Source organism: Mus pahari, chromosome 13 (genome assembly GCF_900095145.1).
Source record: "Mus pahari chromosome 13, PAHARI_EIJ_v1.1, whole genome shotgun sequence".
NCBI lineage: Eukaryota > Metazoa > Chordata > Mammalia > Rodentia > Muridae > Mus > Mus pahari.
This window is the reverse complement of record NC_034602.1, coordinates 63,616,539-63,636,102: the sequence shown is the minus strand read 5'-3', so window position 1 is coordinate 63,636,102 and position 19,564 is coordinate 63,616,539. Positions and strand designations below refer to the sequence as shown.

Genomic DNA, 19,564 nt, shown 5'->3' with positions numbered 1-19,564 from the left:
AACATAAAAACCATGAGTTTCGGGCTGGTGAGATGGCTCAGTGGCTAAGAGTACCCGACTGCTCTTCTGAAGGTCCTGAGTTCAAATCCCAGCAACCACATGGTGGCTCACAACCATCTGTAAGGAGATCTGACTTCCTCTTCTGAAGTGTCTGAAGACAGCTACAGTGTACTCGTCATATATATATGTTAAAATAATAAATAAATAAAACCTTAAAAAACAACAACAACAAAAACAAAAGACAGCTATTACTGTGTATTGGTGCCTATTTGCATCGCAAATTTCTTTTGCTTAAAAAACCACTTACTTGAGACCTTTACATGAAAACGCATTAGCAAATTTCAAACAAAGCCATAAAAATGTGAGTGACAGTTGCTCTTTGTTTTTACATTTTATTTGTCACAAACATTAAGATGCTTGAGTAAATGCTGGAAAGGCCTTTTAATAACTGATGCGAAGCTGAGCCCTAGGCGTGTGCTTGCTCCCCCCTCCCCCCGTTCAACATGCACTATCAGTTATCGTCACATGGGCTGGGCTGATCAAGAGTCACAGTTGAGTTTCATGAGTCTCTCCCTGTAACTGAAAACAATTTCACCAAGTGCACACAACTATGGCATAAAACCACCATTCTCAGTGCCCAGGCCGGTACATTTACACAATAGCAAACATAAAATCTGAGTCTGTAAAGCATCACATGTTAAATCACACACACCAGGATTTCGTTTTAACTGTATTTATGAAGTCTGCTGCTGAGTCCAAGCATGTAGGTACAAACGACACCTGGATGAAGCTGGATATGGAGGGAAGGCCTTCAGTAGGTCCAAAGATGGAGTCTTTCACTCATCCCAAGTATCTCCATATTTGTTTACTTTGACTAGGAAAAAAGCACAAATAACCGATGATTCCAAACAATCAACGACACCACGTTAACTCTGTTATGATGATGAGGCACTGTGTTTGCACTGGGTGAATAAGACCCTCTGAGAGTCAACTATAATGGGGCTGACTACAAATGCCCTGTTATCAGACTAGATAACTGTGCAACCCCCATTTTACAGGTGAGAAAGCTGATTAGTAACTTGCCCAAGGTGTAAGCCTTAACAAGAACTGAGATTTAAAGATCTGTTTTAAGTCCAAGGTCTAAGTGTTTGCCTTTACAAATTTACCTAAATGAATATGGGGTACATACCAAAACATAGTTACCAAGAAGTTATTTAAAACAAAAACAACAACAACACACTAGAATTTTGCTTTCCATAAAAAGTAATACAAGTGAAATTAATCTTGCCTATCAACTGTTAAATGACAAGGAGAAACTATTTCCCATATTCTGCCCTCTCACACTCTAAATTTCAAACTCACTCCTGTCTCCTGTTGGCAGCGCTGACGGAAGCCAGGGCCTCCTTCGGGCAGCTGGGACAGCACCCTGAGCTACACCCAGCCCTATCCCCTGCACTCCTTTAGTTTCTCTTCTCCAGAGCTTCTATCTGTGAGTTAACACCTATGGTGAAGCTCAGGTAATTCTAACAATGCAGAGATGAGGCTCTTCTGAGAGTCTAGAAATCACATTAAAATCACAGTCCATTGCCCCAGTGTTCTATCAGTTTGCTTTGTTCTTTATAACCATATGATATTTTTCTAGAACCATACCTATGATGTGTGGTAGTATTACTCTGTTAATATGCTTTCTATCTTCATTTCTAGTGAAATAAATACTAATATAAATAATCCAAATTAAGTTCAATTTTTGTTTTGTATTGTTTTTTTTTTTCTTGGAGACAACAGAGCTTCTTGTCTGCGTAACAACCCCGGCTGTCCTGGAACTCACTCTATCAACCAGGCTGGTCTCAAACTCCAGAGCTCTATCTGCCTCTGCCTCCACAGCACTGAGACTCACAGCATGAGCCACCATTGCCCAGATTAAAGCTCAAAGTATTAATACTTTCAATGATTCTGAGTCTACACTGTACCAATGTTCAAATTTCTATCTAGATTTAAGAACATTTTAGAAAAACCACTTCCCTCAACTTTTAAATCAGTGCACAGAAAAACATATCCCAGCCCTTGACATTCTTTAGAAGTCATAAAATTCTAAATAAAAATGGTTATAAAAAATGTGTCTAAAGTTTTTGAACATATTGCTGTCCAACAAAATTAAATTATAACTTAAAGTTTATTAATTATAGAGAAAAAGTAAAATTCCTCCTCTGGAAAAGCCATAAAAGCCTGCCTGTAAGATGAATAGCCCTTTCAATTACACAAACGTACAATAAAGCATCTTACTACTCAATTATGACTGCATAATTTTCTCGAATACCATCACTGGACAGTCATCAGCCTCTGGTCACTAACCCTGGTTAGGCAGCAGATACACTCAATAGTTAGGGAGAAGGTATCAGTTCCCAAGGTGATTCTCTGTAAGGAAGAACACGGTACTAAGAGCTGCTTTCCTTGTTCTCTGTCTTCCTACTAGGGTTTGTTTTCTTGCACACAACACTCTTTGAAATACCTTAAAGTGGGAACTGTGAAATAATTAACTTAAAAAATTATAAGTTCGCAGTGGTGGCACGTGCATTTAATCCCAGCACTCGATAGGCAGAAAGATCTCTGTGAGTGTGAGGCCAGCCTGGCCTAGAGAATAAGTTCTAGGATAGGCAGGGCTACAGGGAAAAACCTTGTCTTTAAAAATAAAATAAAAAAATGTTTGTTATTATTTATGTCAAATGTGTGTTGCATCATGCCAGAGTTCAACTTTCTGAAGTTGGTTATTTCTCTCTGGCAGCCATCAGATCCCCAGGGACTAAACACAGGTCATCAGGCTTGGTGGCAAGTGCCTCTACCTGCTGAGTCATCCCACCCACTCTTAAGTGACTATTCTAAAAATAATTTATTTTGGTAAATATCTTGAAGAGTTAGACATAGTAACATAATAACATCTTAAGCTAAAACTTCAGCTTCCAGTCTAGAGTCATGAGGAGACTCAACTGCCATCATACCTTCTTTTTTGGGCACTCTTTCCTGCATAGGCCTGACTGAGGGGTCAGTCTTGTGGGGTAAAGTTACTCCATAGGACTCTCTGTTCTTACTCCTTAATTCCTCATATGTAACACCTTTTCTTTTGGGACTTTCTTCAAGGTTGGGATCAGGTCCTAAAACAACAAACAGTTAATAAGTGGTCATAAGGAATGGATAAATCTAAAGTGACTAAATTTTGAAAATGCCTTTTACCTAAAACTGAAACAGAAAGATAAACTATTGCTACCATTCCAAAGATACTAGAGGCTTCTCCTAAGAGAACTACAGAAGTAGATCACTTCTCCCTTGTATTTCTAAAATTTAAGATTAATGTTGAAATTTTTATAAACTTAGCCATGGCCAGAAAAAGAATAGTAATTATAAGATCTAACAGTATGGCTTTAACTTACTAAATGCTGCAGTCTTTATGCTATGTATAGTTAGAGGGTCTACTGGTCACAATGGAACAAAGCTTGACAGCAAATCATATTAATAAATCTATGGGCACATACAACTTAAAAAAATTTTATGGATATTTATGGTATTTGAACAAAATACTTTTAACTATTTAAGCCTTTAAGCAGAGTGGGCCTCATTCCACCAGTCTGACTCACAATCCTGAGGTAGAAAAAAAGGTCAACTTCAGCCACCTGCTCTTTTTCCTACCAAAGAAAGCTCATGTGTGAGCACATCAGAAACAACACCATGGACTCTGTAGTTACTGACAGGTCAAATATGCAACACAGGTTAAGTATATACATAACAAAAGGGCCATACAAACATTTCAAAGGCATAACTGATGAAAACATTCAGTGACTGTCCTACTCAAGTTCATACAGCACACAGAAAGTGCTTTCCATCAAGGTCTACAAACTGGTCATGTTATTTTAGTAATATACAAACTAAATTTTGAACCAACTTTTATAAAGGGTATTAATTTAAAACTCCAGAGAACAATCAGAATCTTTCAAGCAACGAGAATTAAGTAGCACTTTCAACTTTAATCTTTTATTTTGGTAAAGTATACTGTATCAATATAAAACAGGATTTCAACTGGTAATTTGCTCTAATATACCATGATTAGAAACTAATATTTGCTGGATAAAAAGAAAAATAATCTTACATTAATTTAGAAAAGATCTTATATTCATTTTAAACATTTGAACCGCATTAGTGGTAAGCAACCAGTTTCCCCTCCCAAGAGGCATCTTTAAAGCCCTGAGGTAGTCAGAACTGCTGGGTCTGCAGCCCTCACTTGACTAGCCTTTGGCATAAGTCCTTGGGCAAATCACTAAGCTTCTCTGAGCCCTGTTTTCTCCAACTGTGAAATAATGTGAATACATGACCTCTAGAATTCCTTCCAGGTCTGACTTTTTCTTATGCAAAAAAGAAAAACATATTTTTCTGATGTTTTGTGATAAATGAAAGCATGTAACAGCAGTGGCTAGAACTAACCAACAGGTAGGGCAGAATGCCTTCTACTTAAAAAGATCACTGAGTCTTTGGATCCTTGAAAAAGAGCTAACAAGGGGGCAAACAAGTCTCCAGCCAAAGTAGAAGGTGTCTTGGAAGGGACAGCAGCATCTGGGCAGAGCACGGGGGTGGGGGCCGTGGGGGGGGAGCATGACACGACAGGGATGGGGGACAGGGATGGATCCACAGGGGAGACAGTGGTGAGTGCTAAGTTTGATCTGGAGGGAGGATGACAACACACACACAACTGGACAGAAGGATGGCTGCCTCGGAGGGCATTAGTCATATAAGTATGGATCTTTCTCACTTGTGGGTAAAGACCAAAGAGACTTTTAACTGCTTTTACATGGAAAAACTTAGAATACAAGATTATGCTGATGAAAATGGTAGGAAGGATGCACATCACTGAAACGAAAGAGCTGGGCAAGCCTAAAATATAGGGAGAACTGGTCTGAACTGGACTGGAAAATGAAATGCAGGCAAAGGACAAGAAGAGCTACCTACAGAGAAAGATGGTGTCTCAATTCCGCCTGTTCCTGGAATATACTTGGTATCTTTGATCCCAACCAGAAGAACACGGAGGCCATCTTAGGATTAAGGTTTTCAACAACATTCTCCTGAGCTCAAGCCTCTCATCTTTTCTGCAGCAGCCCCCCCCCCCCCACACCCACTGTGCCCAGGAAATCTTCAGTGACAGTATTCTGCATTGCCACATCCAAACCAAGTGTCACAAGCATGAATGGCTATGGCTAGTGAGCAACTTAAATGCTATCAAGACAACAAAAGGTAACTTTGTATCTCTCTTAGTTTTAATTAATTTAGAAAGCCATACTTGTGGATCCTTTATGCTCAGAGATACCCAGGTTCCTTTTGGCACCGTCTTAAGCACTCCTTAACCTATCATCAGCTTCTCGTTTTCCAGTGAAACCCTCTCCCCACTCTTTCATCTGTATGTAAATTCAATCTAGATTCCAAAAGCCAAAACAAAGCCAAAACCGTAACTATTGCTAAATTAGCCTTCAAAATTATTGTCAACACGTACTCAACAAAGTTCTACAATAATCCAAGCCATCTGAGTTAAGATGTCATAAACTTTAGAAAAATATTATCATATATAATATCCCCGCACAGAAGATCAGGATGGGAATGAAAATAAGTAAACATATCAAGTTTTATAACAAAACACAGGAAAAAAGGTTATTTTAAATAAATAAAGACCGCATCATATGTCCCAGTCCTAACTTCTGTTTTCCACAACTCTTGGTGTTTTAGGTTTTTAGATAAAGAACTTCCATCTTTTCACTGCAGAGTAGAATGAAAGGAAGAAATCTAACTGTCTACTAGCATTGTGTCCAGTTACTTCATCAAATTCCAACAGTTCTCTGAGAAGCATCACCATCTCCATTCAGAATGCAAACATAAATTAGTTACCTGATGACTAATTACAAGAGCAAATTTTAAACAATTTAGATCCCGGCCTTAACCTAAGGTTTTTACCTCATGTTTGCACTCTGAACTTTCTATTTACAAACTTTGCAATGGATTTTAAGTGGATTTTCTTGCATGACAACAGCTATAACTTTCTTCACAATTTTAGACCAGAAATGAAAGTCAGATATATAACCTACACCTTCCTGAAGCCTCTGCTCACAACAGGCAGAGTCATCACTTCTTTGCTGGACCTCTACGTTTGTGAACATTCAGCCACTGGACAATCTGTAACTTTCCCATCTACTTCTGTAGCCTAAGACAAACTGACAAGAAGCCCAAACTGACAAAGCAGGCCTTGCCCATCTTTGTTCTTCCACACCTAGCAAGAGTATGTTGGATGAATGAAGAGACCAACAAAAAGAACAGACATGCTGAGTCAGGCTGATGGATGAAGTTAGGCTGACAGCAGACAGTGGCAGAGGGGAGATCCAGCAGAAAAGAGCATCAAATAAAGTGTATACATACGTTGGACCATAAAATGCTGAAATTCATTTCAAGAGAAGTTTCTACCTTGGGCAATATGGTCAGTAATACCAGTGGGAGTGGACTCGTTCATAGAAGCACTAAATGGAATTGGCTCATAGCGAGGAAGCGCCTCCTTTTCTATGTTGTCTGCTGCTGGAGATGTCCCAAAAGAGGACTGACCACTCACATTTGTGTCAAATTTAGACTTTTGAGTATAGTGCCTGAAAAAGAATAAATATCATAATATCATAATACATAAGAACAAAGGGTCATTGCCCTTATTAAGGTATAAAAGCTATGAATTTCTAGAATACTCATAACTTTAAGTTACTTAAAAGCAGTTGAATAAAGTTTGTTTCTGTTATAAAAGCAGTCAAGCTATGTCCTGACCCACTCAGGCACCTTAACCATGGTCACTAAGGAAACATGATGACGACTATGGTAATCTCAGCCGCAGAGAGGCTCACTTAGGAAGACCCTGGGTTGGAGACCGGATTGGGCTACAGTGTAACTGCCTCAGAAGTAAACGGTCATTCCATAAAGAAAATAGAAAAACATATATTCGATTTTCTAAATATTTAGCTTTGGGGGTGGGTGTCTCTCACAAAGAAAAGCCTCTTCAGATCAGGTTTCATAACCATGTCCATGCTGCCCATCATGAGGAGGAGGAGGGTATGTCCACGGCTACAGTCCATATAATCTATGCCTTGCTGACGTAGACATAGGTATTATTACTCATAAAATTTATTGTTTACATTATGAAATAATTCATCAGTCAGCTTAATGATCTTACCTACCTACAGATTATATTTTCACAATATAAAATCCAAACCATAATCTGAAGAAAGTCAGAAATGGGCTATACATTGCTTTACTAAATTTAGAATTCTGAAAAAAAATTTGTTTGCTTATTGTTAATAAAATATGATTTTTGGCCGGGCGTGGTAGTGCACTCCTTTAATCCCAGCACTCGGGAGGCAGAGGCAGGTGGATTTCTGAGTGCAAGGCCAGCCTGGTCTACCATGTGAGCTTCAGGACAGCCAGGGCTATAGAGAGAAACCCTGTCTCGAAAAGCCAAAAAAAAAAAAAAAAAAAAAAAAAAAAAGATTTTTGTTTGTTTGCTTTATTAAATTTAGAATTCTGAAAAAAATTATTTGTTTGCTTGCTTATTTATTTATTTTTTAGGAAAGGGTCTCACTGTGTAGCCCTGGCTATCCTGGAACTCATTTTATAGTCCCAGGCTGGCCATGAACTCACACAGATCAACTTGCTTCTGCCTCTAAAGTGCTGGAATTAACGGCATGTGGCACTACACCTACCTTTGGAACCCTGAAATTTTTAACCTTTCCAAGTGTTTAGTTTTGGTAGCAAGACAGAGAAGGGCATGGGTTGGTCTAATCTCCTGCTTTAACTTTCCCAGTGGCGTGGATTACATATGCCATCCCACTACATTACCTTTTCGCAAGAGTTTTCTTGTAGTTGTTTTGTTTTGAAGAATTAACATTAACTTTAAATAACAAAATCATATTGTAGCAAGTTTGGGTAAGATGATAAAATATGACATGTGGCAACTAGTATTACTAAGCACTTACACGCCACCCAGATGCTTCCCAGACGTCACAGTAGCCCACAATACCCGCTAGCACACATGACCACCCATCCATCCCCTCCACTGGACATGACGCTGACTCCAAATTTTCCTCTATTTAAAGCTGTAAACAACCTTGAACCTTCAGGTTTTGCTTTTCCTTTTTTATCTGATTTATAGCTTTGTAAATAACAAAATAAACAAAAACTCCAAATATCTTTATCAGCACCAGCTCACATTTGAAATATATACTTAAGAATTAACTATGGTTCTTGGTTTGAGACAATTAAAACATAAAGGTACTGTGAGCTTCATGAAAATCGAATAGACAAGCATTTTCTGCTAAGTTTATTTTCCTCTTAAGCAATAAAAAAGTGGCTATCAGTTGAGCTAGACTGACAAAATCTGGTAACTTGAAAGAAATCCACAATGTAGTAAACCAAGTGCTTGCCAAATTGATCAAAACAAAAATCCTTTATTATTTTTTTTTTTTTGGGGGGGGGGAGGGTTCGAGACAGGGTTTCTCTGTATAGCCCTGGCTGTCCTGGAACTCACTTTGTAGACCAGGCTGGCCTCGAACTCAGAAATCCGCCTGCCTCTGCCTCCTGAGTGCTAGGAATAAAGGCGTGCGCCACCACATCTGGCTTCCTTTATTCTTTTACAGGTCCTAAAAGCGGCCAAATCATGTTCCACTCTTTAACACTTTCATACTAGAGGAAATGGCCATAGGCAGAGTTTCAGGTCTTGTGCTCTGACAGAGTTGTTTCTTAAAAAGCCGAGTCGGTGTGAAGGTGTGAGGTGTGAGGTGCCTTACCCAGGTGGTGAAGAGCGTCGCAACTCCCCCGACCGCAGTGCTTCTCCAAGGGGGGAGTTTTCAAGTTTCTTGAACTTTTCTTGGCAAGTTTTCACGTAAGAAAGCTTTCCAGCAAAGTATCCCACGATACAAGCAACTTATTTGTAAAACATAACAAATAAAAATTATGTCACTGAATGGGCCTTTTCTCACAAATTATTTTTCTGAAACAGCGTTTTTTTTTAAAGTACATTTCTAAGTATCTCTTAGGTTCAGGACTACCTAGACTGATTATAACCATGCTTTATGTCACATTCCTAGAGACAGTCTGTGGCTATAACTCACTTTCTCCTTAGGTTCAGGATCACCTAGACTGACTATAAGCATGTTTTACCTCGCCTCCCTACAGACAGTCTGTGGCTATAACTCATTCTCTTTCTCCAAGGTCAGTCACTCCAAGTAAAGAGCTGTAGCAGAGCAATCCTAACACGCTTCTTCACACACAATAGCAAGGGAGAGAGATGATGGGTAAGCAACCCAAACTGGCTCTAGCCTTGCGGGATTTAGGCAATTTCTTTTATTATAAAATGGAATTGTGCTACAAGTCCCAACAATCCCCTAAGATTGCCTTTACAAACAAAACTGTACAACGAGCTTATTAAAATAATGAACTAAAAGTCTAACCTAAATATCACACCATCATCACATCGTGTTTCCAGTACAAAAGAGACGCCACACCAACAGATTCATGAAGAGCTTCATAAGCATTTTTAAAAGAATAGTTTTAGGTTTTTTTGTTACTCACACAATAAAATAGAAAAAGTAAAGGAAAAATGCCAATTCTAGACATAATTATTTGATTAGTTGAATACTTATGCAGCCTTCTTTTACCATAAATAGACCGATAATTTATTTTTAAGTACTGTGTTTAAAGTAATCTCAAATGGAGTTATTTTATATTGCAAAAGGGAGAATCCTTGAACCAACACAGGGATTTTGATACAGACATTAAAACTGTCAAGCAGTACATTTAATGAAAATTTTTATTTGATTTGTAACAGCATATAAACATGTAACATAAATTACTTAAAATATCTGATCTAAATTTAATCATTTCTAGGAAAAACACAGACAGCACTGTTCATACTTACATATAAGTTTAGGAATGGAACCGTATTTTGGATGACTTGACAGGATTCCTAAAGAAGAATTAAGTATTTCTCAGTAATGTTGTTAAAGGAAAAGAAGTTTCAATTATTGCAAAACAGCAAGTGCCAACAGTAACTCCTTTTTGTGAATTCAGTATCAACAGAATTTTTTCTAAATGTCAAATTCTATAGACTACTGGACTAGGTAAATATAGAATGACCATCTGACACATCAAGAGACTTGAGTAAATGTTGTCGTTGCTTCCCCCCTCCCCCCACAGGGTTTCTCTGTATAGCCCTGGCTGTCCTGGAACTCACTTTGTAGACCAGGCTGGCCTCGAACTCAGAAATCCGCCTGCCTCTGCCTCCCGAGTGCTGGGATTAAAGGCGTGCACCACCACACCTGGCCCAAGTAAATGTTTTTATCTACTAAGATCAACAGTCTGAAAAGAGTTGATTAATTATAGAGCTAAAATCATCCAAGAGCCAGGAAGCACTGCAGTCATACATATAAAACAGCTCCACATTAAAAACGAGAAAATTGAATATGACAAAATACACCACGTTCAATAGGTGAAATGTTAAATACTGTGAAGAAGACAATTCTCCCAAAATTCACCTACAAACTCAAGGTTCAACTTAAAGTAAAAACATTTTGCTTATTCCAAAAAACACATGTAGACACAAAAAGCCAAGGTAAGATCGAAACTTGTAACATAAACTATCACCAGGTACTAAGACCTACTATAAAGTAACAGTAATTAAGACAGCCATAAATGTCGGAGGACGCTGAACAAAGCAAGAGCTCAGAGGTGGACTCACACATGAACTGTCTTTTAAGGAAAACGCATCAGTGCAGTAAGCAAAACTACTCCTTTCAAAGCAACGCAGGGTCAGTGACATGTGCCTTGAGACCATAATTTTAAATATAAAAGAAAAAGCATACGTTAAAAAAAAAGTGTGGGAGTTGGTGAGATGGCTCAGCGGGTAAGAGCACCCGACTGCTCTTCCAAAGGTCCGGAGTTCAAATCCCAGCAACCACATGGTGGCTCATAACCATCCGTAACAAGATCTGACGCCCTCTTCTCCAGTGTCTGAAGACAGCTACAGTGTACTTACATATAATAAATAAATAAATCTTTAAAAAAAAAAAAAGTGTAAGAGACCACTTTCTCATCCTAGTAGGCCACACGAACTGGAGATACTGGACTCTAATTTAAAAGAAAAGAGTAGTTCATCAATGCTGGTTTAGAGATAGCCAAGGAGACTTATCTGATTGCTTGTTTACTGTGTGCGTGTATGTATGAACTTTGTGTGTATGGTTGGCGAGCACCCCAGGGACAGAAGACAACTTGCAGGAGATGGTTCTTTCCCACCACATGTGGGCTCGGGACAGAACCCACGCTGTGAGGCTTAACAGTAAGCATCTGTACTTTCAAATCATCTCACTGAGTCAATCAAGGGGATGTAGCTGCAAGCACTGTCTCTAAAATCCACGCCATTGCTAGCTGAGAGTAGAGTGTATGTAGCTCAGCGACAGAGCAAGGCCTTCGATTTTCAGCTCCCCTTATGAAAAATGTGCATAGGATAAAAACAAAAAGCCAAAACAGGACTCCAAAGAATACCAGAGTTTGGTAGGTAGAGGCTACAAAAGTCTGGCAATTCACAAAATAAATTTAACAAGCAATTCTGCTGACCACACCACTAAGGTATTAATACTTAACCTAAACTGAATCTCAGAGATATACACTGTACTACTTAAGCTAACAAAAGTTAGTTTCTTTGGGGAATATTAAAAAGATTACTATCGGCTAGGGACATAGCTCAGTGGGTAAAGTGTACATAATAATCCCAGAACTGGGCTTTGCTGGCCTGCCTTGTCTACCTACTTGACTTCTGGGGCAGGGAGATAACCTGAGGAGCTGTCTGATAATGACAAACAAGACCGCACCCACAGGCACACACAGACAGGTTAAACCTTATTAGCCAGACTCCTAAATTTCTAAATTGTTTTAAAGATTGGGTTCTTGGCCTATTGGGTTCTGGAACTATAGTTACAAATAACTGCCAACCACTGTGTTGGTCTGAATAAGAATGGCTCCCATAGCCTCCTGAGTCTGACTGCTTAGCCTATAGGTAGTGGCCCTATTAGGAGGCGTGACCTTGTTGGAGGAAGTGTGTCACTTCAGGCTTAGAGGTCTTATGTGCTCAATATAGACCTAATAATGTGGCAGTCTCCTCCTGCTAAAGATCAAGATGTAGAACTCTCAGCCCCTTCTCCAGCACCTCGTCTGCCTGCATGCTGTCATTCTTCTTGCCATGACAATAAAGGACTAAAGCTCTGAAACTGTAAGCCAGCCCCAATTAAATGTTTTCTTCTTAACTGGAACTAAGATAACGACCACATGGGTACTTGGAATCGAACCTGAATCCTCTGCAATAGTGTGAGCACTCTTAACTGCTAAGTCATCTCTCCAGGCCCTCTAAGTATTTTTTGAATGCCAACTCATCCTTACCTATGCCCCAAAATGAGAAGACAAAGCCAGTATAGGGAACTATAGGTCTTTAAGCCAGTGCATATGAAAAACCTTAAATGTGTAAAACTGACTGCAATAGTGACTCAAGATGCTTAGTATGGACTCATAAACTATATTTCTAACAATCTCTAAGATGCCACAGTGTTCAGTTAGCCCAGGTTTCTTGCTGTTCTCCTTGCAAACTAGCCAGCCACAAGGGTTGGTTGGTTGGTTTTTAATGTATGCCTGTGTGAGAAACTGAAGTGGGTACAGGAACTAAACTCAGGTCCTCTGGAAGAGTATCAAGTGCTCTTAACCACTGAGCCATCCCTCCAGACCTAGCAACAAATGTTAAGGTATTTTCTGCTCCTATAGATTGTTATTGATACCAAATTCTCTATTTGGTTGGTTGGGGTTTTTGTTTTTGAGGCAGTCTCAAGTAACCCAGAATGGCCTTGAACTTCTGATCTTTCTGCTTCTACTTCCCAAGTGCTGGGATTACAGACATGTGCAACTACACTCAGTTCTTTTTCACAGTACCAGGGTTCAAATTGAGGGCTTCCTGCACATAGGCAGGCACTGTAACAATTAAAACACATGCCCAATGACATCAAAATATCAAATCAATAGAATCCACTGAGTAGGTCTAGACAGACAGTTATTCTAACACTGTATAAATTTATCAGTGATCATGGTTATTAAGATCATATTTTCTTATCTAAAAATCAGGAAAATAAGATAAAGAAAGATATCCAAAATGTGAATTTAAACACTTACCTTTACTAATTAATCCTTGAGTAATCAACATACTTGTGGCAGCCAACGGCACAGCTATAGGCAGAAAAAGAACTCGTCAGTATCAACAAGAGGAAACACGGTTTTGAGTATACGAGGAGATAAATCAGTCTCAGTAACAGGAAAGCCATCAAGATGAAGATTCAACAACCAAGATTTCTATAGCGGCACTGTGCATACAAAGCAAAAATAAAGGAGTATTTTCAGAAAACATTTCAAAATATTAATGTAACTCAAGAAACCATCTGTACTTAGGTTCCAATAGCAACTCATTAAAATAATCAAGTTAAAGTAAAATGACGAGTAGTTGCATCTGACGTAACAGGGAAAGTGGAAATGCTGGAGAAGAGCAGCACAGGAAGAGCACTCGGTACTAAGACATAACCAAATCCCACAGTCTACATGCTCACGTGGATCATCTCATGTGCCTTCTATCATCACATCCGAGTCAGGGAGATCACAGTACTACCATTTACAAAATAAAGTACAGATATTAGAACCTTACACACTTAAATCCATATACTTAAATCAGCATTAAGTCTCACAACCTACCAAAAATTGCCTAATATCAGGCCCTAAGATTTTAGGCTCCATATTATACTATCTAAACCAAAATATAAAATATTTGATCTGTGATTGAATATCATGTATTTTAAATAGTCCTTGAAACCGTATGAAAATATCTAAAAGACGCCTATTTTCTGCAATGGTGGGAGTTGATCCTTGGGTCTCTAGCTTGGCAAGCAGCTAGCTCTGCTAAGTGACCAGGAGACAATTCCCCAGCCTGTAATAAGTTTACCTACATGAAATGTCTCCCTTTCTGTACAGACTGTATACTGAAAACCTGCTTTTCTATTACTCATTTGCATAAACATGTATTTCATATATAGCATTCCATATCTAAGAAATAAATGTTATAAAATTTTCTATTTCATGACTATTAAATCCTCCTGGTACCTATACCTATTTAAATTCTTATCATCTGGTTATATATTCTCAAAGTTTGGTGCTATTATAATAGAGAACACTTAGTTCATCTCTGTTTTAAGAGTCTAAAGCAGTCCTATCAGGGAGGCACAAGGGCAGCCTAGTCTATATAGTGTGTTCCAGAAAACCTAGAGCTCTATCTCACAAAACAGCAAAAAATAAACAAAAAATTTAATTATTAAATTAATTGCATATTAATCTTGTCTAGTAGCTCAGATAGAAATACAACAGCAAGCTATTTTTCATCTGTCCTTATTTCTCTCTTCAAGTTGGAATTAACGTGTTGTAATTAAAAAAGTATCTTATTGTTCATTTATCACTTTACTATATATGAAATCCTGCCTTCAGATAGATCACCGCCCTTCAACACAATTTAAGCATAATGTTACAGGTATTTTAAGTGACACACACAAAAGCATAAATTTATCAGTCAGAAATAAATCTGGATACAATAGTATCCATTATCTTAACACATTACATTTCACGCCCATATACCAAGTCTAGTCTTTCCAGAGAATCTTGGATTAGCCGATTCTCAGGTCGACTATGTAGCTCAGGGCCAGACTCAAATTCAAGGCCCTTCTGTCTCTGCCTCCTAAGGACCAGGATTGCAGGAGTTTCTTTCTTAACTCTATGTCATCAAGACTTGGAAATAATTTGTTGCACCATAAATGCAAAACAGCCATACTAAATTTATTCCCCAGACAAATAGTATACCTTAAATGAGTACTCTTATAAACTAAGTATCTTGATGTTATTATCATCTGACCTTTACTTTTTATTTATTCCCTCTTATTAACCTCTTAGAAAACTGCCATTTTACATCCTTTAAAAACTGGGATACTACTATGGCATTCCTATGGAGGTCGGAGGGCAGCTTTTGGGAGTGGCTTCTCTCCTTCCCTTGTGTGGGTTCTCTACACCGGACTCAAAGCTTGGCAGACTTTCCCACTGAGCCATCCTCCAGCCCCCTTCCTTCTTTGTTTCTTCTCCCTTTTAAATCATATTCTGCAGGGCTATAGGGATGGCTCAGCAGCTGAAAGAACTGACCGTTCTTCCGGAGTGCTGGCGTCCACACGGCAGCTCAAAACAGTTTCTAACTCCAGCAGCAAGTGGTGCGACACCGTGCTCTGGCTTCCTTAGGCCCTGAATACATGTAGCCCACAGTCATACAACACAGACAAAACACCCACACATAGCGAATAAAAATAAGGATGTCTTAAAAATCCTTACAGTTCATCCTACCTCTCTGTTGGAATTACCTACAGCAATTGTAAAAATATAAAGGCATGGTGGTCCACACATAGACTTCTAGGAGACACAGGGAAAATAAGATAATCACATTCAAGGCTAGCCTGGTCTGGTTCCCTTGGGAAATTGGTTATTTGCTTGATTTTTTTTTTGGGGGGGGGCATCTTTTTGTAATTCCTCTACCACCACCCCGGTACTAGGTACCAAACCCAGGGCCTCGTGAGCTATCACTGTATAATGTCCAGCACCTGATCTGAGTTCCAGGCCAGCCAGGTCTACAATAGACAAACAACATCATCATCATCATTATCCTAACCTGAAGATCTGTAGTCAGAAATCGAGAGTTGATAGTATAGTAACTCCTCACCACAGTGAAAGGCAACAGTTGTTATAGTAGTCATTAAATGTATGAGTTAAAACCCCAACCAAGTCTGTGATTCAGACACACCTGACTTCAAGGAACAGTGACTTACCAGCTAACGTGTAACACAAGTAGACACATTTAACACCTCTAAACCTTAGTTCCTTCATCTCTAAAGTGAGGGTAGTTATTAACTTTACTAACCCATATTCATGCTATCGCTACTGACAAAATTGCTATTCAATTTCCTTATTCTCTATTAGTAATAACCACGCTATCCCAAAAGTGTCCCAATATAGTCTATATACAAATTATATTTTCAAACATGCATTTAGTTCAAGTTTGTAAGTGAAAGTTTTGAATGGAATTATGTTAATTAGAAAAAAAAATGATGAACCAGGGCTGGAGAGATGGCTCAGCGGTAAAGTGCATGAACTGCAAACACCAGGATCTGAGTTCTGATCACCAATATGCATATAAGGAGGCAGGCATCCCAGTTCTGAGAGGCAGAGACAGGAAGATCCTGCAGGCTCACTGGCTGGCCAAGTTAGCCAAATGATAGAACTCCAGGTTCAGTGAGAAAGAGGGAGCCAGGTGTTGGAGGAGACACATGCCTTTAATCCCAACATTCAAGAGGCAAAGAAAGGTAGGAAAATCTGTGAGCTGAGGCCAGCCTGGGCTACAGATTGAGTTCGAGCACAGCCAAGGCTACACAGAGAGACCATTTCTCACTGCCTCCTTCCCTCTACACACGCACACACAGATACCACAGAAACGCCCAAGTACACCCTTTAAAAACGTTCTTAGGATAACTCACATCTGAACCAGAAGCATTCTTCATGGCACTCTGCAAAGAGTCTCCACTCCTCCTCTGTAGGGATATAACCACCACCTATGTCTTTTAAAGAAAAATTGGAAGTCATTTTCTCAAAAGCCTACAAAGTTAGCTTTGTCTACTAATAACATGAACATTTAAAAAATAAAACTATGAAACAACTGGCTTGTCACTTTTTAAAAAATCAGTTTTGACTTCCTACAGAATTTATTCTTACTATCTGCTAGTCAGACATGCTAGACACAGTGCTAAATGAAAATATGTAAAGCAAACCCCTATCCCTGTTCAGATAATAAGAAATTTGGAGACAGTAAAAAGAGAACATTTAAGCTGCCTGTGTGACTATGTCACACCCATGAAACCAGCCCAATTTCTGTTACTCAAGCAATTAAAGTTTCCTTACCCAGAAAGTGTTCCTAATTATAAATACTTAATGTGATAGTTACCGGGAATAGGTCTTGACACTTGTGCATTTGGCTCTCGAAAATCAGCCCTCCCATTCATAGTTCCTGTATCAGAAACATTTATATCCAAATATTACAAAGTATCAGAATAAACACCCATAACCAGTCTACCTGTAAATCAACAAATATTTACTGAACATTAAACATTTTTAAAGTTAATTTCATTTTGCGTGCATGGTGCTTTGCTTGCATATACTAATATGCCTCGTGCCTAAGGAGATCAGAGGGCACCGGATCCCCAGGAACTGGAGTTGCAGATGGTTGTGACACTGTGATAGGACTGGGAACTCTGGCCAGTGCTCTTAACTGCTGAGTTATCTCTTCAGGCCCTGACTTTTACATTTCAACTACCTGACATAAGAAAATAACTGAATGAAAAAGGGTCATAAAAAATATATTTGAACCAATTATTCACATTTGAGCCTTTGGTAGAAAAACGGGTACATAAAAACGGACAAAATTTCCCTTCTAAGGCTAGGTTAGGTTATTTCACATTATTCTGTACCTTGATTCAAAAACAAAACAAAACAAAAAAACCACAACCATGTCCAAATGATTGGGGAAAAACTTCAAGTCACTTCTAGGTTTCCAATTAAAACAAAACTGCATTGTCTCCCATAACTCAGCAGTCAAAAAAAACCGAAACAAACAAACAAATAAACAAAACGACGTCACATTCTCTGCAGGTAGCTAGGCAAACTTCCCTCTACCAGCCCAAATAATCTTCAAATAAATAACTTAAAATTTAAAATCCAAGAGCAAATATTGACATTCTTTCACCTTCCTTTAAACTCAGACCTCCGCATTTAGACAAGGAGTCCGTCTTCGCTGAAACAAACGCATCGCCTTATGACTTACACGATGCCAACAGCAAAGCACCTTTCTATAATTCGTTTAGCGACTGAAATCATCACCTACTGCATACCTATATCCCTTCCAAGAAAAAGGTTTCAGAAAAGGTAAACTGAGCTCTTGGGTAGATGAAGCATTCAGAGGAAGCTTCTCAAACTGCAAAAGCCTACCCCCCCCCCCCAAAAAAAGAAAAATCTCGTCCCCAGGGAGGCTGGAGGGCAGTGCGACCTGACACCTCCGGGCAGTGTCTCATCACTACAGCTCAAAGCTGGAATCCCAAAGAACAAGGCTCAAGCGAAGCGGTAGCGGCGGACGCCAGCACTCCTGTCCCGCACCGGCCACCCCACCGCCGCCACCGCGGCTTTCCCCACCCCTCCACGCAGGTCCCCGGGTGCCCGAGTCACCCGCGCTGCCGCTGAGCCGAGGCCCGCAGTGCGACCCGACACCTCCGGGCAGGAAAATGGCGGCTGCGGGCGAGAGTGGCAGGAAGCTGCGCCACCGCACCCACCTCACGATGGAGGCGGCAACGCGGGGAGCAGGACCCGGGGTAGAGGCCGGGAGAGGACCCCGGAGACAGGCACGGCGGACAGCGCGGGAAGCGGGGAGGGGAAAGAGCGCAGCTTCCAAGCGATCGCCAAGATGTCACCCACACACAAGCGCCAGCGGACCGACACCCGGAAGCAGTACCCTTGACAGGAAATGACGTCAGGACAGCGCTGGGGGGGGGAACTGCCGCGGGGCGGTTTCTCAATAATCAAGGGTGTCGGCCACGCCCCGTCCAACTATAGTCCCGCCTCCTTTCACCGCCCCCCGCCCCGACCCCGGCACTGCGGCTGCGCGAGTTATGGCCTGCAGCTCCGCTGTGCCTCTGGATTAGATGCTCTTGTGACATACCCCAGAGACTGTTCAGTGACAGGCCGATAGGGACATTTCGGAACCCCTCCATCCTCAAGTCCCCTCCTTATCCCATGACTTCCCTAATTTTAAGATTTACATAAATTATCTTATGCTTTAAGCCTCTAGACTAGGTAGTGAATTTTAAGCGTGAAAACCTAACTGTCCGAACCTCCAGTCTAGTGTCCGATCAATTCTAAGACTAGAGTCAGGATACACTCCCAACTTGGAGACTCAGAATTTACTCATCTGAATAACAGAAATAATGTGTAGTTCATACTTTTGGATTAAAACAAGTCTGAAAAGGGGTTTACGCTCTTGGACTGTATTAACAGGAGACTATATTTTAATGCTAGGAGACCAACTTTTCATCAGAGCCCAGGCTGCCACTCCTAACCGCCAACTATTCATTTTCTTACACTGATCCTAGGCTTGTTTACTGAGTGCGTATTCTGAACCAAGTCCTGAAAGTGTATTGTTGATACCTCTGAACAGCTCCAGCCCACCCAGTTATGAACTCCTATAGTTGTCAGATTTCTCACCATTCCTCATTTCATATGTTTTTCACTGGCTCTATGGCATCCACAAACTTGTCTGTACGTTTATTTAATAGAGAAAGTCATGTAAAGCATGAAT

The 19,564-nt window shown here is 40.0% G+C and overlaps 1 protein-coding gene across 4 annotated transcripts; it reads right to left on the bottom strand.

Annotated features, from left to right (window-relative positions):
* Nucleotides 1-380: 380 nt before the first annotated feature.
* Nucleotides 381-18,725, bottom strand: Ociad1 (OCIA domain containing 1). Of its 4 annotated transcripts, XM_021210399.1 has the most exons (9): nucleotides 18,543-18,725; nucleotides 17,165-17,227; nucleotides 16,701-16,781; nucleotides 13,267-13,320; nucleotides 9,977-10,024; nucleotides 8,847-8,982; nucleotides 6,490-6,665; nucleotides 2,997-3,149; nucleotides 381-874 (listed from the first exon to the last, which is right to left on the bottom strand). In XM_021210399.1, exons 2-9 carry the CDS (start codon nucleotides 17,220-17,222, stop codon nucleotides 837-839), a joined length of 744 nt encoding a protein of 247 aa, XP_021066058.1. In that variant the 5' UTR covers nucleotides 17,223-17,227; nucleotides 18,543-18,725; the 3' UTR covers nucleotides 381-836. The 4 variants fall into 4 exon arrangements, with proteins under 4 accessions (XP_021066058.1, XP_021066060.1, XP_021066059.1 ...); XM_021210401.2 differs by lacking the exon at nucleotides 2,997-3,149 and having other exon boundaries at nucleotides 383-874; nucleotides 6,445-6,665; XM_021210400.2 differs by lacking the exon at nucleotides 2,997-3,149 and having other exon boundaries at nucleotides 383-874.
* Nucleotides 18,726-19,564: the final 839 nt, after the last annotated feature.